The sequence below is a fragment of the Macaca fascicularis genome, chromosome 12, assembly GCF_037993035.2.
Source record: "Macaca fascicularis isolate 582-1 chromosome 12, T2T-MFA8v1.1".
Classification (NCBI taxonomy): domain Eukaryota; kingdom Metazoa; phylum Chordata; class Mammalia; order Primates; family Cercopithecidae; genus Macaca; species Macaca fascicularis.
In genome coordinates, this window is record NC_088386.1 from 53,768,886 (window position 1) to 53,796,293 (window position 27,408).

At 36.7% G+C, this 27,408-nt stretch overlaps 1 protein-coding gene across 25 annotated transcripts in view; it reads right to left on the bottom strand.

Annotated features, from left to right (window-relative positions):
• CCDC148 (coiled-coil domain containing 148) overlaps positions 1-27,408 on the bottom strand; it is a 279,411-nt gene that overhangs the window by 122,634 nt on the left and 129,369 nt on the right. For all 25 annotated transcript variants that reach the window (XR_012421116.1, XR_010579884.2, XM_065525533.2 and 22 more), the window contains 2 exons: positions 9,940-10,078; positions 7,264-7,470 (listed from right to left, as the gene is read on the bottom strand). Coding sequence is in view for 23 of the 25 variants with exons in the window: in XM_065525533.2 (XP_065381605.1) it covers positions 7,264-7,470; positions 9,940-10,078 (346 nt within the window). In the remaining 2 variants the exon portion in view is untranslated. The remainder of the gene's footprint in view (positions 1-7,263; positions 7,471-9,939; positions 10,079-27,408) is intronic.

Consider the following 27,408-nt stretch of genomic DNA (forward strand, 5'->3'; position numbering starts at 1 on the left):
AGAGCAAGGACAGAAAATTGGAAGGCCCCAGGGTTTTAGAAGTGGGCAGACAATGGGAAATACACAGGAAGACTAAGAACCACTGTAAGATATGGCAAGATAGGTTTTATAGAAGCTGAGGGAGTAAAGAATGTCAAAGAGTGGGTCATCAACAAGCAAGTGAAGGGGAGAGGTCCAGGAGGATCAGGACGGAAGAGCCTTGCTAGATTAGGTAACATGGTGATCACTGGAGACATTAAGGGGTGGAGAAGATTTCAGTAGACTGAGAAGTCAGAAGTTCTTGGGACGATAATGTAGACTATTCTTTCAAAGGATTGATTTCAAATGAAAGAGTAGAGTAGGGACTGCCCAAGACCTTGAGGATGACAAGAGAAGACTTCTTTGGATAGTCTTTTACTTAGCCATGTTTATAGGCTAAAGAAAACACTACAAAGAATAAGAGAGACAAAAATAAAGAAAGGCGATAATCACTAGCATCACATTTCTAAAGTAGTTAGGTGGGTCACAGTTCCAGACTTTTGGGAGAAGGACTGAACTTGAATACATAGGAAACATAACACCCTTCATCTAGAGGAAGGCCAGCGCCTGGCAAGAGACAGAAAGGCATAGGGTGGGGAAGAAGAAATTAGGGGTTGTTTCACTCCTCAATGACTTAATTTTCTTGCTAAAGAAGGAGGTAGTTTGTCTCCTGGGAGTCTGAGGATGAGAGTGTATGGTGTCAGGTATGGGTCCTATGGAGTGGCGACCATGGGAAACAGTCATAAAAGGCATGGGGAGAGTGGGCAAACTAAGGACAGGACGAAAGCCTCTCATGTGGCATTGAGCATCCAGATGAAGTTAACTCTTCCCCTTTGACCACCAGGCAGCACTCAGCCACCCAGCATGGAAGCAAAGAAAGACAATTATGAGGGCCAGGCACATGGTTCACACCTGTAATCTCAGCACTATTAGCTGGGTGTGGTGGTGCGTGCTTGTAATCCTAGCTACTCAGGAGGCTGAGGCAGAAGAATTGCTTGAACCCAGGAGTCGGAGGTTGCAGTGAGCCGAGATCGCACCACTGCACTCCAGCCTGGTGACAGGGCAAGACTCCATCTCAAAAAAAAAAAAAAAAAAAAAAAAAAAGAGATGGCTCTGGGGAGGATGTTCCTAGCCATGCCATGGACAGACAAGGATGCTATGGAATCGAGTGCACAGCTAACAGACTGGTTCAGGCAGTAGTCTGGGAAAACTTGGGGGATCAAAGAGCAGGTTTCATGGGAGCAGGAGAATGAGAGCTCTACTTCCTCCCTTTCCTGTCATCCTCTGGTGAGAGGCCCAAATACCTCTGCTTGCTACAGAAAACCAAAATGAAACAAAACAGAGACAGAGAGAGCACGAGAGCATTGTTTCAAAATTCCTTTAACACTTCTCTTAAAAGACACAAATCATCTAAATTACCCTCCAAAAGCCCTTTTAAATTCCAAGGCTGAGAACAAAATTATGGTTAAATGTTTAATTAATGTTTATTATAGCTGGCGTATTAGTTTTAGAAAGGTCAAATTTATGATACAATGAAGTAATATTTTTCACACTTTGTGGGCCTACTTTATAGCACACTGGAGCCTACAGTATAATAAATATCTTCTATTATTTTGTAGAACTCTTGTATGCAAACCTTTGTGGGGCCAAGATAATATTGAATTACAAGTTGAATGAGCTGATGTGAACCTCAGGCAAGTCACTTCATCTTTCAGGGCTCAGCTTTCAGGCTTATAAAATGAAGGGCAGGGATAAATTGCCAAGTTTCCTTCCAGGTTAAAAAAAATTATAAGCATAGTTTAACATTTTAAATGACTGCAGAATTTATAGATTTACTTCTTTTCTTTTATGATATCGTTTTGATCCCAGATCCCAGCTATAATTTACTGAGCTCAGTCCCTCATCAGGAATACAAATTCCAATGATAACACCCTCTCTAGAAAAAACAGAATCCATTTTACTACAGTGTGCTTTATGTTCTGATTTCCCCCACTATCTGCCTGCATTTACACTTTTCAGGTTTCATCCCTGAACGCTCAGATATTTGTTTATCCTCGTGTGACCATACCTTTCTGAAGAGGCTACATGTTATGTTGTCTCTTAGAGCTGCAGCCTTGATTCAGTGACTAGATGCTCTGCAGCAACCTCTGCACATCTCAGCTTAGATTTGTCATTGAAGAGAATATCAGGAAATGCATAGAAAGCATCTATTAGGATGCCTGGTGGGTAGGGGACACTCAGTAAAGTATGCTTCGTATATGGTACAGCATGATGTGTGAGACATCATCAAAATGTGGTATTGTTTTTGTCCTCCATTCAGATGTTTCTCCAACCACCAGTTGAAAACTCAGCAGAATGCATGGCTCATTCTTGAGTTACAGAGAGGTCCATGGTAACTTTAAGTCATAAAACAGTCTTGGTTCAAAATCAGTGCCTGGTTCTAAGAGATTAGTTAGCACTTCCCTCTTCATGCAGAAGATGGCTTCTTTCATTCCCTAGATGCTTAAACCTTCGGGGCCCAGAGGTGGGAGGAGGAAAAGAAAAGGAGGGCTAAAGAAAAGGAAAGCAAAGTTCTCAGTTGATGGGTGACTGACACTGTCCTAAGTAAGCTAGGCAGGAGGTTCATGCTGACCCTTGCCCTCCAAGCAGTGCTGTTGCCTTGATTGCTAGCTGGGTTTTCCAGGAAAGATGCTCCTGATGTGTGTCCTGCTCATTTACCTTTGACTAGCCATTTCTTTGCTATCCATCAGGTTCCCATCAGGTTATTGTTGTTCCATCCCACTGTCTTTGGGGTCCCCTTACTTCTGGCAGGAACCCTGTTAGGCAGAAAAATCTTGGGCATAATATCTTTGACAATGGCCCTTTACCATTAGCCAGTGATTTCTTAAATAGGACAAAAAAAGATTGATGAATTATATTTCATTAGGAGCTATGAGCTTCCATTTAGGTGTAGAAAGTTAGACAGAATATTGTTCTCACTTTAACCACAAGGAAAAGCTGAATCACCTACATCAGGACTTTTCTTGAACTCCTCAGAGAGCAGAGGCCACAAGGCAATAAATTAGTCTGAAATTTAAGGAAAGACAGATGCCTCCAAGGAGAGCCAGGATGTGACAACTGGCTTACTTGCCACAGAGCATCTGGGGAGATGAGGCCACTATGGAAGTCAGAAGACTGCAGCTAAAATGTTGTAATAAATTGACAAATGTTAATGATTTACAAGTTTTAATGACTTCGCAGAGCATGAGAATATAGAACCTGTGGAAGCTACAAACACAAGAGGAATTTGCACCCACTCTCAGGCTTTTCTCCATAGATCTCAGAGTGCTCACAAAAAAAAATCAGAGTCAGGGTAGGAGAGCAGAGAAAGCATCCTATGGCAGTGCAGATCTGCCAAAGAAGATCCAAAGTCCTATAGAATGAACACCTATCACTGCTGGAGGAAAAGCCACAAACCCACTAGGGTACAAGTGTGGACCCATCACAACTGGGAGAAGGAAATGAAGAAACGCTCTTCTCCTGGGGGAAGTGCAGGAAACTGTCTCCCTCACAAGAACATCAAAATCATGAGGCAGAATTTGTCTGCTGTGGGAAAAAGAGCAGGATTGCTGAGTAGGCCCTTAGCCCCAAGACCCAGGGACACAGGCCCTGCCTGAGAATGAGGCTGAACCAGTATTGCAGAATGCCCCTTCCCCTACCAGGCTAGCAAGTGTCTAGTAACAATCTAGTGCAGGGGAAGGAACAAGAGTGTGGCAGGGCCAGGCCCAGTGGCTCACCTGCAATCTCCGGCTTTGGGATTGCTTGAGGCCAGAAACTCAAGACCAACTTGGGCAACATAGCAAGACCTCATCTCCACAAAATATTGAAAAACTGAAAAATTAGCCAGGCATGGTAGTGCATGCCTGTGGTCTCAGCTATTTGGAAGATGGAGGCAGGAAGATCACTTGAGCCTGGGACATGTAGGCTGCAGTGAGCTATGATTGCATCTCCACATTCCAGCCTGGGCAATAGAGTGAAACCCTGTCTCTTAAAAATAAGAAAAAAAAAAAAGGGGGGACACCCTCTGAGGCACAGGCTCACCAGGAAGCCTAAAGTCTACTCCCACTATAAGCAAGGTAACATTAATCACCAATAACTTGAAACAACTGATGAACGGAAAAACTGTAACATAGCCATGTCATGGAATACTACTCAGCAATAAAAAAGAACAAACCATTGATACAAACAACATGGGTGGATCTAAAATGCATTATGATAAGTGAACAAAGCCAGACTCAAGGCTACATACTGTTGAGTTACACTTACATGACCTTCTAGAATAGGCAAAACTCTAAGGATAGAGAACAGATCAGTGGTTGCCAAAGGCTGGAGGTAGATGAGGCGTTGACTACAAAGGGGTGTGAAGAATTTTTGAGTGGTGGTGGAACTGTTCTATATCTTGATTATGGTGGTAGTGATACATCATGCATTTTCAAAATTCATAGAACTATGCATTAAAAATAGTGATTTTGGCTGGGCGCAGTGGCTCACGCATGTAATCCCAGCACTTTGGGAGGCCAAGGCGGGCAGATCTTAAAGTCAGGAGATCAAGACCATCCTGGCTAACACAGCGAAATCCCGTCTCTACTAAAAAAAAAAAATACCAAAAAATCAGCCAGGTGTGGTGGCAGGTGCCTGTAGTCCCAGCTACTTGGGAGGCTGAGGCAGGAGAATCGCGTGAACCCAGGAGGCGCAGCTTGCCATGGGCCAAGATCACACTACTGCACTCCAACCTGGGCGACAGAGCAAGACTCCATCTTAAAAAATAAAAAATAAAAAAATTAGTGATTTTACTGTATATGATATATCTCAAATACATTTAAAAATTTTAAAAAGTACTTCATTAAAATTAAGAAGTTTTGTTCATTTAAAGATGCCGTTAAGAGAGTGAGGACACAAGTCATTGACTGGGAGAAAATAAAAAGAAATAGCTCTTGCATACAGAATATATAAAGAACATATAAATAAGTAAGAAAAAGAAAAAGCACACCACCCAAAAGAAAAATAGACAAAAGACTTGAGTGGGCTTCTCACAAAAGAGGATATCCAAATGGCTAATAAACATATGAAAAGATACTTAGACAGCTTTATTCTAAGTGCAAATAAAAACCATAATGAGGTACCACTACTCAGTCACCACATTACAGGAAATTAAAGATTAGCAATACCAATGTTGGGGAAGATGTGAAGCAATTGAATTAGGTTGCAAATTTGTATAACCACTTTGGAAAACTATTTGGCAGTATTTACTAAAGCTAAACACATCTGAGCCTTATGATGTAGTGATTGTGCTCCTAAGTATACTATCTATCCAATAGAAATGAATGTATATGTCCACCAAAAGACATGTTCAAGAATGTTGATAGTGCCACTATCATAATAGCAAAAACCTGAAAACGGCTCAAATTCCTGTTAATAGGAAAATATATACATATACTATGAAATACTACACAGCAATAAAGAAGAACAATGTAACATGCCACAAAGATGAAACAGATATGATGAATGCAAGAAGTACAAAGGACTATATACTATATATATATTGTGTATATATATAGTAGTATCTCATTTGATTTATATGAAGTTCAGGAATAGACAAAACTAATCGATGGTCATGAAGTCAGAATAGTGGTTACAGGTGGGGACTGTATTTACTGAGAAGAGGCATTAAGGGGTCTTCTGAGCTGCAGGAAACATTCCAGGTTTTGATCTCAGTAGTTTTTCATGGGGGTGTGTGTGTGTCGTAAAGCATCATCCAAGAGTCCTTGGATCAGCATTAGACAGTTACTTTATCATTACACTTGCATTTTTGTCTAGCACCTCAGTCTCATGTGCATGTCTATGGTTGGTATTGGATATCTCAATCAAAACTTCAATATTAACATCCTGTTAGAGTAACTTTTTGGTTGAACCATATGAAATTATTGATTGTTGACTGTTTTTGACCTAAAGTGCACTTGTGCACTTTACTACTTGTATACTGACCTCAGTGCAATACAATATAAAGAAAATATCAATTTCAGCATAGCTCAACAGTTAGTGATAATGTGTGCAAAATGACTATAAATAAACTAGGAATACAATAACTTGTCATGGCCCCTGGCCCCTGTGTATTTCTTATCAGCCTGAAGATGGAGAAGAAACATGTATTAGCCCTGCAGCCCATGACAGATCAGCCTTGATGCAGCTCCTATTCCTTTTAGGTCTCAAGCTTATGCAATGTCAAAAGAAATATCTTTTTGTTTTAAAAATATGTAGATGAAACATTTTTCCTCTAATGTTTTAAAACAAAGACATTTGTTTTATATGCTCTTAATTGGTGTTGCTTAATGTCTGCCAGTTGTTTTCTATCAGGAGAATAAAATTTTTTTTTGCACCATCGTCTTTCTACCATATCATTTATCAGCTCAAGATTTGTGCACTTCAAGTATGTTATACCTCAATACAATTTGTTTTTAATGGCCCTGGCCAACACTCCTGGGGAGGTCATATCCACGTCAGGCCTCCAGGACTCATGCACTGTGACCCTCCTGTGGAATGCAGTTGTTCCCAGCACAACAGCCACTCTTACTTACAGTTCTGCCACTGAAGCAGCGCCTCTACTTCCCTCTGAGCATTCCAGTCCTCAATCCTTCTAACAGCGAGGGTTACCTACCAACTCCCCAAGCCACCCTCAATCCAGCCCCGCTAGACATTTCTGGGTCTGAGGAGGAGGAAAACCCCATCCATTCCCCAGCACTTCGCTGAGGACTCACACATAGCCCAGCAAGCTTGCCCCAATGTATTTCATCATGAAGCTTCTCTTCTCCTCCTCACTTGGACTTTTTGCTATCTTTGATGTGAATGAGAAGTCCAAGAGTCTTTGGATCAGCATTAGACAGTTACTTTATCATTACACTTGCATTTTTGTCTAGTACCTCAGTATGACGTGCACGTCTATGGTTGGTATTGGATATCTCAATCAAAACTTCAATATTAACATCCTGTTATAGTAACTTTTTGGTTGAACCATATGAAATTATTGATTATTGACTGTTTTTGACTTAAAAAATGCAATTTTATACAGTTCAAACTAACAGTTTTATTCAAGATAGGCTTTTTTTTTAAAAAAAAGAGAAACTGAACTTTAGGGTGAGTTTGAACAAAAGGGAAAAATTGATTCTTAAATATCCAGACAAATACTGAAACACCTGTGCAGCATCTTACCTTGGCTTTCAGATCAGCACACAATTCCTGTTGCTTTTTCTTGTCCTTAGCCAATGTGCTCTCCATTTCATGAGCTGCACAAGCCTCAATGAGTGTCAGCACAGCCTTCTGTGTAAAGTCTTTCTTATTTTTATTCCAATTTGATATCAAGATCTTTCGCTGCTCCATAGCAAAGCGATATTGGTCACAATATTTCTCATGTTCAATCTGAAAAGATAACAGAGGGTGAATACTTATCATGAAAATGAGCTTATATTTTGCGTCATTGTTACAAAAATGAAAAAAAACCCATTATAACCAATGATTTTGAAAAATTGGGGACAAATATTTAATCATAAATACAGCAACCAGAAACCAGGTACTACCTCCAAAGTTCTGAACTCGTGGCTAATTGGTGACTGAGGACAAGTCATTTAATGTTTGTAAGTCCTTGGTTTCCTCATATAGGATGCGGTTACACCAGGTAACCTCTAAAACCACTTTCGTTTCTAAATGGTAATGATTCTATGAGAGCAGAAAGCAATATTTTCCCTATATTTAATTTTTAAAATATCCCATCTTTATATCAGTTTTGGTATTTTAACAATTACATCAAGTGTTTCAGTTAGACAAAATGCTAATAAACATAAAAATTGCTACCACAATCTTGAAAACTCACAATTTTACCCTTAATTACTGAAACATTCAGATGTTAGGATGCCTAAACTTAAAGTAATAATAGCAATGACACTGAGCCCTTCCCATGCTATGCTCATGAAGGACATGGCATTTTCACATCGGCAGCAGTAGCTCCTTTTGGCAGTGAATCTCAACCATGGGAATTAGCAGAGTCTTGAGGGAAGAACAGGAATGGAGAGAACCTGAGTAGCCTGGAAAACCTCTGTGGGTCGTTCTGAAATGCTCCTCAGAAAAAGGTGTGTCTTCCAAAGTTGAGAGTCACTGATCTAAATAATTCTTTATGTTGCCAGTATAGACCATGACTCTGAATTTAATATATTATTTAACCTCCAGGAGTTGTGGGAAAAGCAGCTAGCAAACAGGACATTTTATGTCCCACCTAAAATAATACTTTAGGTATAATTAGGTACGCAGTAAAACCACTTACTTGGTCTCACTTAAACTAAGTATCAGCTACTGAGATCTGTTCTGTAAACTTCTCAGCTTTGTTTTATAAAGCCAAAAATATACTTAACATCTGTAAAACATTAAGCATATACCACACAGAAATGGATGCTAATAAATCTAATGTAAGAAGTAAATGTATTGGGAGCCCGAGGAGAGCAGATCACGAGGTCAAAAGACTGAGACCATCCTGGTCAACATGGTAAAATCCTGTCATTACTGAAAATACAAAAATTAGCTGGGCCTGGTAGCCCGTGCCTGTAGTCCCAGCTACTTAGGAGGCTGAGGCAGGAGAATCACTTGAACCCAGGAGGGGGAGGGTGCAGTGAGCAAAGATCGCACCACTGCACTCCAGCCTGGCAACAGAGCAAGACTCCATCTCAAAAAATAAATAAATAAATAAATAAATAAGTAAATGTAAAAATCTTTATCATGATAATAATAGAAAAATATAAAAATCTACAAGTTATAAATGACAACTTGTCACAGAAGCAAATAGAATCAATAGGCAACAAAAGGAAAGATCTAATTTAATAAGTGAAAGTTATTTAAAAATTCAGAGTGAATTATTTATCATATAACAGGTATCTGTTACTGAATAAAGGGAGAGAGGTGAAGAGAATGAAAGAAGATGGGAAAAAATGGTCACAGTAGCTGTGTGACCTTTGCTTCAGTTTTTCCATCTAAGGATGGGAACAGTACTTCTCTCATCCACTCTTACGTGTATTCAAGGAGTTTCCATGTGATTGATACATGGTTAACTTCTATATACATGTGAGTATTGTTGTTACTTGCTTAATTTAAAACAATTACAAAAACAGAGTATTTAAGATGCTATAGCATGGCTCACTTAAAAATTAAAAGTCTGCGTGTTTGTTTATGTGTATGTTATAAGGTGAGTTATTGTGAAATTAATTAGTGACAGGGTAACTTCTGTTTTCTTGCCCTTGTGTTCTTGTTGACTAAAGAATGAAACAATAAAACAGTAATTTCCCAGTTCCTTTTTAGGAAAATATCAGTCACATCTTTGAGTTCTGTATTTGGGGTATTTGTGTCTCAGATCCATCTAGGAGGATCAAGCAGAGTTGTCGTGGTGGTGAAGAGATAAGTAAGTACCACCCCCAGGGCAAGTGCTGGCTTCCCTGTTACTAGAAAGACTGAGGTGAAGCAGGCTCTGTGAATAGTGGAGCAGGCATTTCACTTTCAGGCAAGACCTGGAGATGGCAAAGCCCCCGAAGGTGAGCATCTGGCTGACCAGACACCCAGCAGTCAAATACTAGCAGAGCAGCCCTGGGATCACAGTGAAGATCTCCACAGCAAGTAGGCACAGAGAGTGACTTCTGCCCGAGGGGGCCCTCCACCTCGTTATGGACAGGACAAACTCGAAAAAATGACCTGCACAGGCTTTCAAACCATTATATAACCCTATTATTTTCTAGAGTATAGGAAAAAATAATTTTTAAAGAACCATTTAAAGTACATGTACATTGCTTAATAATTATTGACTACTAAAACAATTTAATTTGCCAGTATGTACGTAGGCCCAGCACTCACCAAATCATGCCTAGATTTGTGAGGAAAATATCTTTGTAACATGTCCAGATACAGAGTCCTTCTTCCAAAGAGATCTCCAGGGTACTGATCCAAAATAGCCTGGTAAATCCAGTGGTCTTCTTCACTTAGTTGGCAGTTTCTGGAAGCAAAAAAATGTCACAACATATTACTGAGCAATCACGAAATTTGAGGGACTCAAACTGTTCAAGCTATTAGCAAGTGATAGTGACGAAGCAAAACGAGGTTTCTGTGTACTTTAAAGACATTAGCCAAATTTAATGTCTGTTTCAGAAAAGTTTCTAAATTCTAATGCAATGGGTTCCTTCAATTCTTTATTTGGTCTTGCCATGAGTATGAGCCATAATTCAATTAAGTTTGATGAGACATAGTATTTCAAAAATAATTATTCTATCTTGCCTGTAACGATATTTTAGAAATCATGACCAATGAATGAAATAAACACTGGGGAATAAATTATTATGTATACAGATTAAAAAGGAATTTTATTTATTCAACAAGGTTCCTATGTCTAAACTGGAGAAAAGTACAAATGTAGACAGTTAAATGAGCAATTATGTAAAGGAAAAGACAGACTGAGGAAGATATCAGTCAGAAATGATCACAGATATCATTTCATTATGCTTTCTCATTATTTAAGGTTTGACTTCAAAAGAAAGTCTAAAATTATCTATTACTTTACCTCTTAGTGCTTCATAGAGGCAATACCAAATATTGATAGTGAAAAGATAACCAATGGCATTAAAACCACTGAAGAAATCATTTGCAAATAGGATCCCTTCAAGTCACCTTCCCAATAACGTATTTACTATGCTCCAAAAGGCCTTTTTCCTTTCAGAACACTCCTAGGCACCATCCTGGTTTGCATTCTTTATAGAGTATTAGCAAAGTCTTGTGCAGAGTGAAAAGTTTGCAATATCAGCTTGAACGCTAAACTGAATTAATATATTTTTATATTCTTAGTTTATTTTGCATACCATTATTCCTGTTTAATGAATTAGAATAATCACATAAAAACGCAATCAGAGGGAATATTATTAGCAACAAATACTTCTTAATCCAAGAGGAGACTTGTCATTGTTTATTTCTACTATATCAGTGGTCTTATACTTTAAAGTTAACTGTGCAATTCAAAGAATTTCTTATATATCTTCCATGCCCCTGAAAAATATTTGACAATTTAAAACAGAATAAAACACCTCTTAAATCAGTGATACTGATGGGAATTCCAATGTTCTCATACAAGATTATTATTCTGATAAATAGCAAGAAAGAAAAACTCTTTTTCAAAGAAAAAAGTCCTATCTGTTTCATAATAGGGGGAAAAAAAGAGGGTTGGAGATTCTACCAGGAAGAGGAATACTCTACAGTTCTTCAGTATGACATAACAATTTATTGCAGAGAGAACTGCAAATGAATTCGTTGAACACACCAAGTGTTTCAGTCCTGTCTGAATCAGTTATGCATGTACAGACAAAGGCTTCTGCAAATAAAGCAGTACAAATAGGAGTATTAAGCCAGAAGAAAGATTTGCCTGAGTAAACTTGGCATTTAAAACATCCTCAGGATTTCATGGACAATATCTCAGGTCCTCTTTCAAGGAGCCCATCTTCATTCAGGTTAACATAAATGCATTTTAATAGCAGAGTTAGCCACATAACTTCTGCATTACCATACCACAAGCAACAAACAAAAAATAGAACTAAAGTCCATGTCTTCATTAATGTTTGTAAAATGTTTTTTTAAATCAAAAGGACTTGAAAAGAGTTTGAATTTCCACCTTTACTTGACTATAAATGTGGATGCATGGGTGTGTGTGCCCTGGGAAGGGGGAAGCAATAGAAGCTAGGTCCAACCAGTTCTCTGTTCCTTTAAATTGTGATTCATCTCTATAATGGATGCTGTTGGTACCGCACCCAGATTGCCTTTATTAGATGGAATTCTTATCACCGAGATGCTGTGAGTCTTGGCAGATAACTCACAGATGCCTCTTCCTTCTCTGGAGAATTGCCCTGGACCAAGTGGGAGCTGCCTCTCCCACCCTCTTTAGAGAAGGCTACCCTCCCACCCTCTTTCAAAGGCCAGCCATAACCAATGACTGACCTACCTGGAGGTACAGAAAGCCAGCCTACTTGACTCCAGAGAGGCTCAACTCTATGATACCTTTGCACTCCGGTGTTTCCCCACGGGAGCAAACCATGGCCAGTGTCCACTGACACCTTCTTGCTTACACATTTCCCTTCTTGTATTTGGCTTCCTTCACAGCCCTCCCCCTGAGAGCACCTCCCAACAAATCTCTTGTTTAGAAATCTCTGTCTCAGCTTTGTTTCAATAGAACCTACCTTAATATAATCTATAAGCAATCTTACCCGTAATTTTCAAAAATAATTTAAATCTTTTGGTAAATGGAGAAGTACTCCTAAATTATTTTCTTTCATGATATCTCATACTGAGTGGCAGTGGAAGATTGTGGCTGTGCTCAAGGAGAAAGTGAAAATGGCAGACATTTACAAAAATGCTTTCCAAATAGAAGCATACATTAAGCAGTGTACATTGCTATAAATAAATATAGCAGCGGGAGAATTTGTGGCACTCAGTGCATTTTTATACATTGCCTCAATGTATTAATTAGCTGCCATTTTAGTGACAATATTAAACCACTTAAACATATGAAATGATCATAAAACATTAAAGTCAGATATTTCAAAGCAAGCATGCCATGAACTGTCATCATATCCATTTTGACCTTCTTGTTGATTTTAGAAGCCTCACATTCCGACAGTTTTTCCCAGTTACCAAAATTACTCAAATTGCAAGTCACTTTTTAGTACATGTAGAATAAAATTTTTAAAAAACATGCTTAAAGGAAATGATACATAAATACTCACAATATTATTATTTTTAGGTTATGTATTTATAGCAGTTTCCAGAGTTGCAGCCTTAAACATTGGAGCAAATATTCACATAGGCAGGAATAATGAAAAAGCCCTGCATCTCCATTAGAATGCTGCATGTGAGGAAAGGAGAACTCTCCTTCAGCTACATCATACCCTACATATATACCGAGCCTTTGGATGGTAAAAATCTAAGAAGAATATTTAAACATAGTAGCCTCATCACAATAACAAAGTAGTCACTTCTGAGGAACATGGACTTTGAACTTCTAAAATAAAATCAGATTCAATATACTTGCATTTCCAAGTGTAAATCTGGACACTTATCTTTTTAAATCAAACCTTCATCTTTTTTATATAGAAAAATCTATATAAAGTAGCTGCAACTAAGGTTAGGTTTTACCTTTCAAAGTTCTTGTTGAATTCAACTGCTTTGCTGGTGATTCTAATGACAGAACTAGCTAAATTGCACAGATAGTGAAAAATATTCTGATCCCTTATCTACTTTCTGAATTTGAAAAATGACTCTATAATGTTAAAAGAACATTAAGAACATTTTAAAGAAAACTTTCAAATTGTCCTAAGCTTTTTGCAATTTACCAAAAAAAAAAAAAAATCTTTAGACAAAAAATCTTTAGCAGTTCTCTGCAATTTCTATTCCTTTTTGTCCGTCTAAACTTTCTAATTTAAAGTTCTTTAGAATATTCATCTTTATCACAGCCTGCTAAGATTTTACAATTTGTAAGGTTATTGAGTACTTTGAACACTTCAGGGAATTTCAGCCTACAAAAAGGTGAGGTATTTACCACTCAATTCTTATTCACCATCTCCTGCCCTACAATATGGTATCTGATCACAGATATCATTTCATTATGATTTCTCAGGAAGTGAGACAAAACAGATAATTCAGAAAACAACAACAGAGCTGTAAAAATTCACCCTGACCCAGGCCATTGTCTTCCTAATTCTGCCTGTTTGAATTATCCCAAAAATCCTAAAGAGACTCACAATTAACTTAGCTACTAGTGTTCCTCATAGCCACATTTAAATCACTTTCCTTGGGTTCTGGTTCCGTGACATTCAAATACACTTAGGGATGGAGGGCAGGCAATGGTGGTAAACAAGACATGTACAGGTAACAGGTACTTTAACAACAGAAACAAGTTTATGAAACTAAACATTGTGGTTACAAACTGGCTGAAAGCTGTCTTATGTTTTCTCAGAGTAAAGCAGCTTTCCAGGCAAAATGGTAATTAGTGCTCCTGAAGCTAGCTGATGCAATAGTGAACTTGACCTGAAGAAAAACTCATCTCTTAAAGCATTACAGTGTTAGGGGACACCTACTGCTCCTTCGGAGAAGTAGGGGTGCAGTGAGCCACCATTCAATTAATGTGGATGACAGACCATCCTCTTCTCTGGCTGCATCAGATCTGACCCTCTGTAATACACAATCTGACTTCACCTTTCAGTTTTTTCTTTCCAATACAGAACCATCCAAACACCCAATCTAATCAGCCTGGTTTCTTCATCCACCAACAACCCCAGCCCAGGCCCATTGTCCAAATATAAATCTATGTCTGATTTTCAGTCTGGTTTACAGGAGGCTCCCTGCTCCCAGACCCATTTCTGACCAACAGAATCTGCTCCTCAAATCTTCCCTGGGTATGCATCTTCTATTCCTCAGAGATCTATTCCCACCTCCATAGTCCTTGGCTCTAGCAGTCTGGCTACTTAGCTGGAAGGTGACGACCAGAATAAAGTGGACTTTCACGAGCAAGGTCAAAATCCATTGAAACGAAGGAAAAAAAAGTGATGCTATAGGGTAAGGCCAAAACTTGTGCCAAATTCCAAAGCCTCATTCTTCTGAAGGATGATGAAAAGATAGCAGGATTCTAAAAGTAATGGCTTTGGGAATCTGGTCAGAACAGGAGGCTAAGTGATTTATTTGGAAGTTGCATTTTCCAAATGGTAAGTACATTGTTTTTACTTAGATTATTTTTTAGAGAATTTTACATAGAAAGCTCACTTTTTTCACTTAGAATGTATATTTTTTGGAAGTAGAATAGTGGGGATGATGGCAAGCCGCTTAAACCACTCTTTGTCTCTGAAACATCCATCCACCAGTAGTTTTCTGGTGGAAGTTTTGAAATAACATGACGGAGATAAAATAGCCTTTTACTTTTTTTTTTTCTTTTTTTTTTTTTGGAGACAGGGTCTCGCTCTGTCACCCAGGCTGGTGTGCAGTGGCGTGATCTTGGCTCACTGCAGCCTTGAACTCCTGGATTCAAGCAGTCCTGCCTTAGCCTCCCACAGAGCTGGGACTACAGGCATGTGCCACCACACTCAGATAATTTTTTATTTTCAGTAGAGATAGGGTCTTGCTCTGTTGCCTAGGGTGGTCTTGAACTTCAGAGCTCAAGCAGTCCTCCCACCTTGGCCTCCCAAAGTGCTGGAATTACAGGCATGACACACCGCACCTCACCTAAAATAGCCTTTTAAAAGTAAGACGTAATTGCTCAAACACCCCATATGCTAGGTTTTTAATAATTACATTCATCATAAGAAGCGTAAGGAAAAGAAAACTGTAGCAGACATTGCTCCCACCCCTGCTTCTGCCCACCAGAATGCTGACTTTATTCAAGATCTACTCTCCTCCATCCACATTTGGCCCTGCTTCAGGAAAAGTGAGCCCCATCTCCAGCCCTGGCAGTGAATCTGGATTGATTTTCAGCTATTCACAAACACCCATTCACAAACTTCCTGTTTCTCTAACAAGTGTTTGGTAGGAACATGGACAAAAGATCCAATTCTGGCCAATGAAATGTGAAGGGAAGTCTTCAGGGGTAATGTTTTCCTAGCTCTTAGAGTCACAAAGACAGAAGGAAGGTCCCTCTCTGCCTCTGGACATTGTTATGCAGAACTGTCTGGCAGGAAGTCATCTAACTTGCAAGAAGGCTAGGCAAGAGAATGCAGAACACCAGACCTCACTGTTCTTGGACTTCTCTACCTCTAGACTTCTTGTTACATAAGAAATTGCTTTATTATGTAAGTTACTTTGAGTTGGATTGGGTATTCTCTTATAGCTAAAGATAATTGACAGCAAACTGAAAAAGAGAAAAATGACTTTTTAAACATAGCATCTTAATATTGCTTTGGAAGAAAAGTACTACGAAAGGATGTGGAGATGAAAGAGATGTAGACCCAATGCATGGAGAGATCAGCATCTAAGGTGACGAATACTCTGCAGCTGATTCCCGGCCAATGATGTTCAACACCAAGGGCCATTTTTAAGACCAGAAAAAGACTCTCAAACTCAAATGAATAGAATCAGTGAAGACAAGATCATCTGCAAATTCATTATTTGCTCTATGTTTTAAATCCTTATATTGAACCAAAATCTGTCTCCATGTTATCATTTTATTCTTCATTTTTGGGGGGACAAGAACATTTTAAACTGCAGTAAAGTTGAATTAAATAAAATTACCTTATATAGACATTATGACTCAATTTTCTAAGTCCAAAAGCAAGAGTAATAAAATTGGCCTACTTCTTTGGGACAGTAGGAGGAAAACTTTACTTAACCATCATAAGGTCTTCTGAAATTTTAATTGCCACATAAAATGTCATAATGTCATCTCAAACCAAGCATAAGTAATCATTAAGAAATTATAAGAATGAATTAAAAGAGTGATAGTTCTTCTCAGTTTATTTTTGAGACATTAGCAATGGTTAACTTTATGTTTTCTGATAGGCACTAATACGGCAAATAAACATAAACCTGGGAATGGTGTGGTTATCCTTACTTGCTCTCCATAGTGTTTGTTCTTATAGTTACCTCAAAAGATTGTATCTTAACTGCAATTGAACTTCAAGGTATAAAGAATAGGGAAAAGTTGTTTATGAACAATCGGTTTGTTATATAAAATAGGTATTAAAATTCTTCTCATGTTAAAACTTGACAATCTTGTCCATAGAAATTTTAATCTTGGCTTTGCATATAGCTACACAAATTTTATTATTTTTACAATACATTCTTTCTGTATTATCTAATAACAAATGTCAATTGTCCTAGACACAAACCCGTCAAGCTGTTATGTTTCCATTTTCTTCAATCATATTTATTCAAATTAATTTGATTTCACACCCAGTGAAGAATAGAAACCCCTTATAAATGATTTTCACCCCTTCATCATATAAAACCCAGATTTTTCAGTTTCCTGAAGTATTGAAAAAGTATTTCATGCACTATTACATTGTGCAGTCACTAGCTAAAACAACTACATCAAAAAGGCAGGTGAAGCTGCAGTGATATTACTAATAAAGACTTAAACTAGGTATTTAAGCCACTATTCTTAAATACCTAGATATACTTTTTGCAAATACATAACATGCAAGTAAATATAACTAAGCAAAGGTAAACTCTAAGACTAGTTTTTGAGGGTATCCTGAAGAAAATGAACCCTTTTTTCCCTTGAAAAAGGGCATTCCACCATAGCCAAGAGAATTTAAAATGTTTTATTCCCAGGACAAACTCAAAGTAGGTTGAATAAACACCACATGTGGTTTCTGGTATTTAAAGAAAGAGTATAAAACCATAAAGTAGTTATTATGAATGATATATTTTAAGAGAAAGCTACTAAATATATGTGACAAAAATAAAATCATGGTCCACACTATTACCCACTCCTTCCAAAAATATAAACTCCAACATCAAGTTGGACAAGAGAAAATGGGAGCTACAGTGACCCAGAATGTTGGGTGAGGGGTCATCTAACCAGTGAGACTACGTGAACACTGGAAGATCAGGTAATTATGCCGCTGTTTCTGGGAACTTCTCTCATTAATCACCCTTGGCACACAACCAGCCCAGACTGGAAGTGTAGAATCTGAGACTGGACATGCCCAGGCACTGAAACTTTCTAACAGCTCTGAGACTTCATTCTCAGAGAAAAATGCCACATGGGAATTAGGGCTCCAATGTTTTAACTTGTTGTCACCTCATCAAGTAGGCAAATATCAGTTATTATACCCCTTTCCCTCTCTTTCTTCTCTCTTGTATTCATCAAGCAATGGTCATATATGTAAGCATTTGTTTATTTCACATATTTTTAAAGAAAATTATGTAAAGCCACACGGTGTTTCTTGAGTGTTGCCTTCTGATGCTGACTTTTATCCATCTCATCTTTATTAGCAATAGAGTTTATTTTGAAATATGGTTTATTTTGAAACAAGGGAAGAGTCAGGTTTATTATGAAAATTATGTATAGATTTCTCTTTTGGCAAAACTTTCACATAAGGACAGTGAAAGAGCTATGCTACAAAAATAAATACTGAAAGAGAGAGAAAGAACATGAACATGACACTGATGATATTTACACATGACAGCAATCTCCAATGCCCTGATCTCCAAGTACAGATGAACCAAATAATATAAAGTCTACTAATGAAAACATAAATTGTTTTTACTTGTCTGGAAGGCAATTTACCAATGCTACCAAAAGTCTTAGAATTTTTCATGCCCTTTGACTCAGCAGTTCTATTTCTAGGAGTTCATCTTAAGGGAATAATTATAGAATTACTCAAAATATAGTGACAAAATTGTCTATTCCAAGTTTTTAAAACAATTATCAAAATGTGGTAAAAATAATTGTCCAAAAATAGGAAATTGGTCAAATTTATGTGATACAGCCATATATTGTAATACTATCCAGCTAATTTTAAAATATATTGTAAAATAATATTTAATACATGACCTAAATCATAGAAGAAGCTCAGTAACCATTTATTGGAAAAAGGAATAACACTGGATGTGATTCAAAACAGGAAAAATCAGTAGATACGTGTATAGATTTTTTTTATTTTTGTAAACAACATTCATAGATCTGAAATATATACAATGTTACTGACAGATATATCTGAGTGTTGGAAATTTAGATTAATTTTTAGTTTCTTCTCTAGTTTTCTAATTGTATTTTACAAATTTTCTTTAACAAATATAATTATTTCTGTATTAAGAGAAATATGCATAAAAGGAAAAGCTCATAAAGCACTAAACAGTTATCTTAAAAATTACTAACGAGTAAAGTAAAGCTACTAACAATTAGGGTAAATTCAAATAATTTAGTTGAGAAAATATAAAACTATGGGCATCAGCAATGTACATACAGAGGAGAAAATTGTTAAATCATTGTGGATTTTAAATAGCACTCAGATTCAGATCTCGAATAATAATAGAATATTAATTATAAACTAACATCATAAAATTTAATATACCTATCAAACAATAAAGTAGAAATTACTTGCCATCACTCTATAGCTTTTTCCACATATTGACTTCATATCTGACATAGCCAAATGGAGCATCAGACAATTATGTCTCATCTATACGATTAATTCATCCAAATGTTAGGAAATTAAAGCCACAATCTCATCTGAGTCTCAAACAAGCAATTAAACTTGTCTTCATGTTACTGATGAAATACAGCCCAAATAGAATCTAAATAGCTTCACAAAAACACTGAATAAAGGAAGAGGTTCAATTGTAGTCAAATTGTTTTTAAAATGTGTTTTAGTAAAAGAGATCATCCTTTAAAGCTGTGCTGTCCAAGATGTTAGCCCCTAACCACACATGGCTTAAAAATGTGGCAGTCCAAATTAAGATATATTCTAAGTATAAAATGCTGACCAGATTTCAAAGACTTCATATGAAAAAAGAGAATGTAAACTATCTCATTAATTTAAAAATACTGGTTATATGTTGAAATTACAATATTATGGAACTATTGCATTAAATAAGACACACTTTAAAATAAATTTCACCTTGCTCTTTTTAAATTTTTAATACAGCAACTTGAAACTTAAAATTACATATGTGCTCACACGTACAGCTTTTTGTCATATTTCTATGAAATGGCAACCTGTTTTACCAGCTGATACTGGTACTCAACCTGATTTACCAGCATCCTGGCATGTGTATATTCTTGAAGCAGTGTGGTAACCGGGGAAAACTCTCTATTCAGATGTGCAGAAGAGACTTAATGTTGCTCAACCATTTACCACGTCAGAGACTTTGGGGAAATTGCTCACCTTCCTTTGAGCTATAGTTTCTTCATCTGTAAAATAGAGCTTTTAAGATGGGGTAAACTGAGGGTTAAAATCATTTATATTTGTCAGATCATGTAATAGGTACTCATTAAATATCAATGGTCTCCTCTTTACTCTTTAACTTTGATTTTTAAAAACATGTATTTTTGCTTTAAAAAATAGAAAGTAAAAATACGCCAAAATTATGTATAATTTCACCACCTGGGGATAGCTTTTTTTTTTTTTTTTTTTTTTTGAGATAGGGTCTCACTCTGTTGCCCAGACTGGAGTGCAGTGGTGTGATCTCAGCTTGCCTCCCAAGCTCAAGCAACTCTCCTACCTCACGTTCTCAAGTATCAGGAATTACAGGCATGCACCACTACTGTCTGGCTAATTTTTGTATTTTTAGTAGAGATGGGGTTTCACCATGTAGGCCAGGTTAGTCTTGAACGCTTGACCTCAAATGATCCACCCACCTCGGCCTTCCAAAGTGCTGGGATTACAGGCATGAGCCACCGCACCTGGCCCAGGATAACTATTTTTATTGTTTATTTGGGCGGATAACCTTCCAGTCTTTTTTCTGTGGCTATATATAGATGTAACGCTTTCAGAAGGAAAGAAAAAAAGAAAGTCCATGTTCTATAAACTATTTTGTGGCCTACTTTTTAATTATATAGCAACATATTCAAATCATTTGTATCATTAGAAATATCCTTTATATAATCATTAATGTCAGTGTAGTATTCCATTGTGTGGATATATCATACTTGATGAAGTTCATTCCCTAGTTGCTGGCTCTTTAGGTAGTTTTGAAGATTTTGCCATCACTAAGGAAAGAAAATTTAATGCTGAACACCCTTGAAGCCAATATCCACTTTATGTCTCTGATTATTTCCTTAAAGATCATATCTAAAGAAACAAAGAGTATTCACATTTAAAAAGATTTTTGATGACATGGTGTCAGACTTCCAAATACACCAATTATATATGAAAATGCTCATTTCTCCCATACCATTTTAAACTCTGGACACAATGTTTTACCATTTTATAGGGAAAAAAATGAGTATTTTTAAAATTTTTATTGCTTTGATGAGTAGAGAGGCTTTTATAAGTTTCTTAATCATTTGCATTTAGAATTACCAACCAGAGTTCCACAGACTGCCACCATGAACATCTATTCATTCCCCTCCCAGCATCTGCACCATATACTCTGCAACCTCACCTGTTAGAGTAGCAGATGAACCATCTGTGCTTATTCCTCCACTTGTGTACTAAATCCCAACTCTCCTTACAACTCCAAGACATCATTCAGCAATTCCCCTCGCCTGCATCTTCAGAGTTTATCCTTTACTAGATTACTCTTGCTAGAATCAAACACACTGCTACTTCTCCCATTTGAAAAAAAAAAAAAAAGCAAATAACTACATAAAAGCTTGGCCCTACTTGCCTACTCTCCTTTGCAGAAAAACTTATCAAAATAGTTTTCTGTACACACTATCTTCAATTCCTTTCCTATCCATGCAAATCTACTCAATAAGGCATTTGCTTCCACTTCTTCAATGAAAATTGAACCTCCATCTAAAGCCACCAACAACCTCTATTAAAGTCAACAGTCAATTATCAGTGTATTTTACTTATTAGCAGCATGTATTCAATGGACGGACCACTTCCTCTTCACTTGCCTTCCAGGACACTACACTCTCTTGGTTTTCATATCTCACAGACATTTTATCAGTGTCCTTTGTTGGCTCTTCCTCTTGTCCCTGACATTGTAATGTTGGCAGGTGTAAGGGATAAGTCTTTGACTTTTCTCCTTTCTCTCTTTACTCACTACTTTAGTGATCATATCCAATCTCATGCTAATGACTCATATCCATGTAATTCCAGTCAAGATCTCTTTCCTGAATTCCAAACCCATATAGCCAACTGCATCCACACAATCTCTACACAGATACCTAATGGCATCTCAACCTCATCGTATCTAAACCTCAACCACGGATTTCCTCCCCAACCAAAGCTTGCTTCACATACAGTGTTCCCCATCTAAGATGATGGCAACTCCATCCTTCTAGTTGCTCAGTCCCCAAAACGCAGCTATTTGGAACTATTCTTGTTGCTCTCTTTTTCTTACATGGCTCATTGAATCTGTCAACAGATGCTGTTGGCTCTGCCTTTAAAATGTATCCAAGAGCTGAACTGGATTACTTTATCTAAGTGTCCGATATTTTCTTGCACTTCTACCCCCAGCCCCACAGTTTATCTTAAACACAGTAACTGCCAATGTGATTCAGCTAAAACATAAGTCTGATTTTGTCACTCTGCTCACTTCTGCTCAACACCTTCCAACAGCTTCTCATATCACACAGAGTAAAAGCTGAAGTTTTAAAAATGGCTACAAGGCTCTAAATGTCCTACCCCCACCCATACCTCTATGACCCCACCTTCTGCTACTCTCTGGATCTGTCACTCTGTTCCTGCCACACTGGCCTCTTGCCAGGCATACTCCCACCTCAGTAAACACTGGCTGGAATACTTTTACCCAAATATCTTGAGGACTAGTTTTCCCAACCCTGTCCTAACTTTTATGTCACTTTCTCAACCAGGCCTGCTCCTAAACATCTACTTAAAATTACAGTCTGCCCCCTAGAATCCCAACACCTTCTATCTCTCTTACTTTGTATTTTTTCATAGCACTTATCACTTTCTAACATTACTGTGTATAATATACTTAAGTATTATGTTTATGGTTTTCAGTGTGTTTCTTACTGTTTCATGAGTACGTGAATTTTTGTATATTTTATGCTAATAGATGCTCAATAAATATTGGTTGAAAATACGAAGGGTAAGTCAGCCATATCTTCATCTCCTTTGCTCCATTTTCCTTTTGGCTGTTCACCAATCGATTAATTTGCAAAATGTCTTTATGTGTTAGGGATTTTAATCATTTGTACCTGATATATTGCCAACATTTTCCTGTTACTTCATTTTTACCCTTGTCAAATTTTTTTCCTTTAAAAAAATTTTAGAATAGAAACAATATTCACATGGTTCAAAATTCAAAAGGTTTAATGAAAGAGGATACAATGAAAATTCTTTCTACACCTACTCACCCAGGCATGTGGTTCCCCTCCCTCAAGATGAATGTTATCAATTTTTGTGTATTGTTTCAGACATGTAAAAGCAAATATACAAAAATATATATGTTGGCTTTTTTCCTGTTTTACACAATGTAGACTGTACATTGTTTTGATTACTTAACTATATACCTCACCCTAACTCTTACATATTGTTCCATGTCAGTTAATGTAAATTTTCACAATTTTTAATGTGCAGAATAATATATTGTATGGATGTACAATAATCTATAAAACTAGTCCCTATTGATATTAAGGTTTTTGCTTAATCTTTCACTACTGCAATGAATAACTGTAAAAATAAATTGGTGTATACATATTCAATTATATTTATATGATATATTATTGAGATTTGGAGGCTGTCAGGACAAAGGGCATATACTCTGTGATCTGGGAAGTCCTGCTGATCTGCTCTATAGAAAAGTTTCACCAGTTTAGACTCACTTTAGCAGAATATAAAATACCTGTTTTCCCCACACCGTTGTCATATCTGTTAGATTTAGTTGCAGATGATAAAAACTATTCGAACTCTTTAAGCAAAAAAAAGTTTATGACTAGATATTACATGACTTACACAATAATGCCTCTGCCATGATTACGAAAGGCCCCACCTACCACCTCAGGAAGCTATAATTTCAGAATGTGATCACATGAGTAACATAAATGCCTCACTCCTTGCCTCTTTTCCCTTTAACTCAATTCTGAATCCAAATTCATCCAAGGATTTTGGATTGTCCGAGCCCAAATCACATCCCTTGACCGATCTGTTCATGGCAACATGCTATTGTTTATAAAATGCTTAATATAAGATAGCAATAGTCTTCCCTCATTATTGCTTCTTTTCCTCAGAATTTTCCTAAATTCAAATTCAGATTAATATTTTAATCCTGTGAATAATTTTATTGAGATCATTAAATTTATAGATTGACAGGAAATATATCTATAATTATTCAACCTTCTATTCTGAGACTAAAATATCACTTGTTCAAGTTTTATGTCCTTCAGTAACATTTGAAATGTTTTTTCCTATAGTACAGATCTTTTACATTTCTTGTTAAATTAATTCCCAAATATTCTATATTTATAATTGCTATTGCAAACTATGTTTGTTTCTTTCATGAGATCTTCCAGATGGCCATTGTTTATATATATATATGAAAGTTTGGGTTCCATTTATATTAATTTTATACCCAGCCATCTTACTAAATTATCTTATTTCTGTAGGTTTTTTTCCGTTGATTGCCATGAGTTTTTCTTGTAAAAACTCACTATCTGCAAATAAGATAATTTTACCTATATCTATATTTTATAACTCTAATATCTTTCTCTTGTCTAATTGTGTTGCCTACTATTTCCAGAATAACATTAAATAATGGTGGTGATTACAGACTTGTTTGTCACTAACAAAAATGCATCTATTGTATTCCCATTAAGTTTTTGGAAGTTTATATATTTTATTATAGGAAAAAAGTATTCATCTATTCCTTTTACATTTTTAAAGAATAAATGTTAGCTTTTTAATAGCATTTCAGTGTTCATGAAGATAAGCCATAATAGATATCCTTACATTAACTATTTTAAGTTGCTGGAATCATGACAGTGAATATTTTATTTATAATTTTTGTATTAATAGATATAAATGAGATTGGGCCACAGTTTTTATATGTGTGCAGTATTTTACAAGATTGTCTATCAATGTTATACTTGTTTCATGAACATAACTTAGAAGTTTCCCTCCTTTATCTACTCTCTGAAACAGTTAAATAGCAATGAAATTTTTATTTTTTTCTCTCTGTTTAATAAACTTTATATTCTTAGTGCAGTTTTAGAGTCACACCAAATTAAGCAGAAAGTATAGAGTTCCCATTTATCTTCATCTCCCATGCAAAATAAAATCTCTTCCACTATCAGTATTCCTTGCCAGAGAGTACATTTTGTTGTCATCAATGAACCTATAATGACACATAATTATTACCCAAAGTCCATAGTTTATATTAGGATTCACTCTTCATGTTGCACATCCTATGAATTCTGACAAACACATAATGACATTTATCCACCATTGTAGTATTGCACAGAATAGCTTTATTGTCCTACTACACTGTGCTCTGCCTACTCATTTATCCCTCCCTTCTGGCCCCTGGCAACACTAACTTTTTTACTGATTCCATAATATTGCCTTTTCCAGAATGCCATACTGTTGGTATAATACACTATGAAGCTTTTTCAGATTCACTTCTTTCACTTAGTTATATGCATTTAAATTTCCTGCATGTCTTTTCATGGCTTGATAGTTCTTTGCCTTTTAGCATTGAATAAAATTTCATTGTCTGTATGTACCACAGTTTGTTTATTCATTCACCTACTGAAGAACATCTTGGTAACTTCCAAGTTTTAGCAGTTATGAATAAAGCTACTATAAACATTCATTTGCAGCTTTTGTGTTGACATATATTTTTTATTCATTTGGGTAAATACCAAGGAGCATGACTGCAGGATTGTATGATAAAAGTATATTTAGTTTTGTAAGAAACTGCCAAACTGCCTTCCAAAGTGGCCGTACCATTCTGAATTCCCACCAGCAATGAACAAGAGGTCCTGTTGCTCTACATACTTATTTGTCAGCATTTGGTGTTGTCAGTGTTCTGGATTTTGACCATTCTAATAAGTGTGTATATCTTGTCTTAATTTGCATTCTCTAGTGGCACATAATGTGGAGCATCTTTTCATGTGCTTATTTGCCATCTGTATATCTTTTTTGCTGAGGTGTCTTCAGGATTTTGCCCATATTTTAATCAGGTTGTTTCCTTATTGTTGAGTTTTAAAAGTAATTTGTATATTTTGGATAACAGTCTTTTATCAGATGTGTCTTTTGCAAATATTTTCTCTCATTCTGCAGCTTGTCTTCTCATTCTCTTGACATTGTCTCTTGCAGAGCATAAGTTTGTCATTTTAATGAAGTTCAGCTTATCAATTACTTCATTCATGGATCATGCTTTTGGTCTCAAAAGTAATTGTCATACCCAAGATCATCTAGGTTTTCTCCCATGTTACCTTCTAAGAGTTTTACAGTTTTGTGTCTGACATTTAGGCCTATCATTTTGAGTTAATTTTTGTGAAAGTTGTCTAGATTCTTTTTTTTGAATATGTATGTCTAGTTGTTCCAGTAACATTTGTTGAAAAGACTATCTTTGCTTCATTGTATTGCCTCTGCTCCTTTATCAAACATTGCATATATGTGGGTCTATTTCTAGGTTCTTTTTAAAATTTTTTTTAATTTTTATTTTTTAAAATATACTTTAATTTCTGGGGTACATGCGCAGAATGTGCAGGTTTGTTACATACGTATACACATGCCATGGTGGTTTGCTGAACCCATCAACATGTCACCTACATTAGGTATTTATCCTAATGCTATCCCTCCCCTAGCCTCACACCCCCTGACAGGTCCCGATGTGTGATGTTCCCCCTTGCTGTGTCCACGTGTTCTTATTGTTCAACTCCTACTTATGAGTGAGAACATGTGGTGTTTGGTTTTCTGTTCTTGTGTTAGTTTGCTGAGAATGATTGTTTCCAGCTTCATCCATGTCCCTGAAAAGGACGTGAACTCATCTTTTTTATGGCTGCATAGTATTCCATGGTGTATATGTGCCACGTTTTCTTTATCCAGTCTATCATTGATGGACATTTGGGTTGGTTCCAAGTCTTTGCTATTGTGAATAGTGTCACAATAAACATACGTGTGCATGTGTCTTTATAGTAGAATGATTTATAATCCTTTGGGTATATACCCAGTAATGGGATTGCTGGGTCAAATGGTATTTCTAGTTCTAAATCCTTGAGGAATTGCCACAGTGTCTTCCACAATGGTTGAACTAACTTATGCTCCCACCAAAAGTGTAAAAGCGTTCCTATTTCTCCACATCTTCTCCAACATCTGTTGTTTCCTGACTATTTAATGATTGCCATTCTAACTGGCATGAGATGGTGATGGTATCTCATTGTGGTTTTGATTAGCGTTTCTCTCATGACCAGTGATGATGAGCATTTTTTCATATGTTTGTTGGCCGCATAAATGTCTTCTTTTGAGAAGTGTCTGATCATATCCTTTGCCCACTTTTTGATGTAGTTGTTTGTTTTTTTTCTTGTAAATTTGTTTAAGTTCTTTGCAGATTCTGGATATTAGCCCTTTGTCAGAAGGATAGATTGCAAAAATTTTCTCCTATTCTGTAGGTTGCCTGTTCATGCTGATGATAGTTTCTTTTGCTGTGCAGAAGCTCTTTAATTAGATCCCATTTATCAATTTTGGCTTTTGTTGCCATTGCTTTTGGTATTTTAGT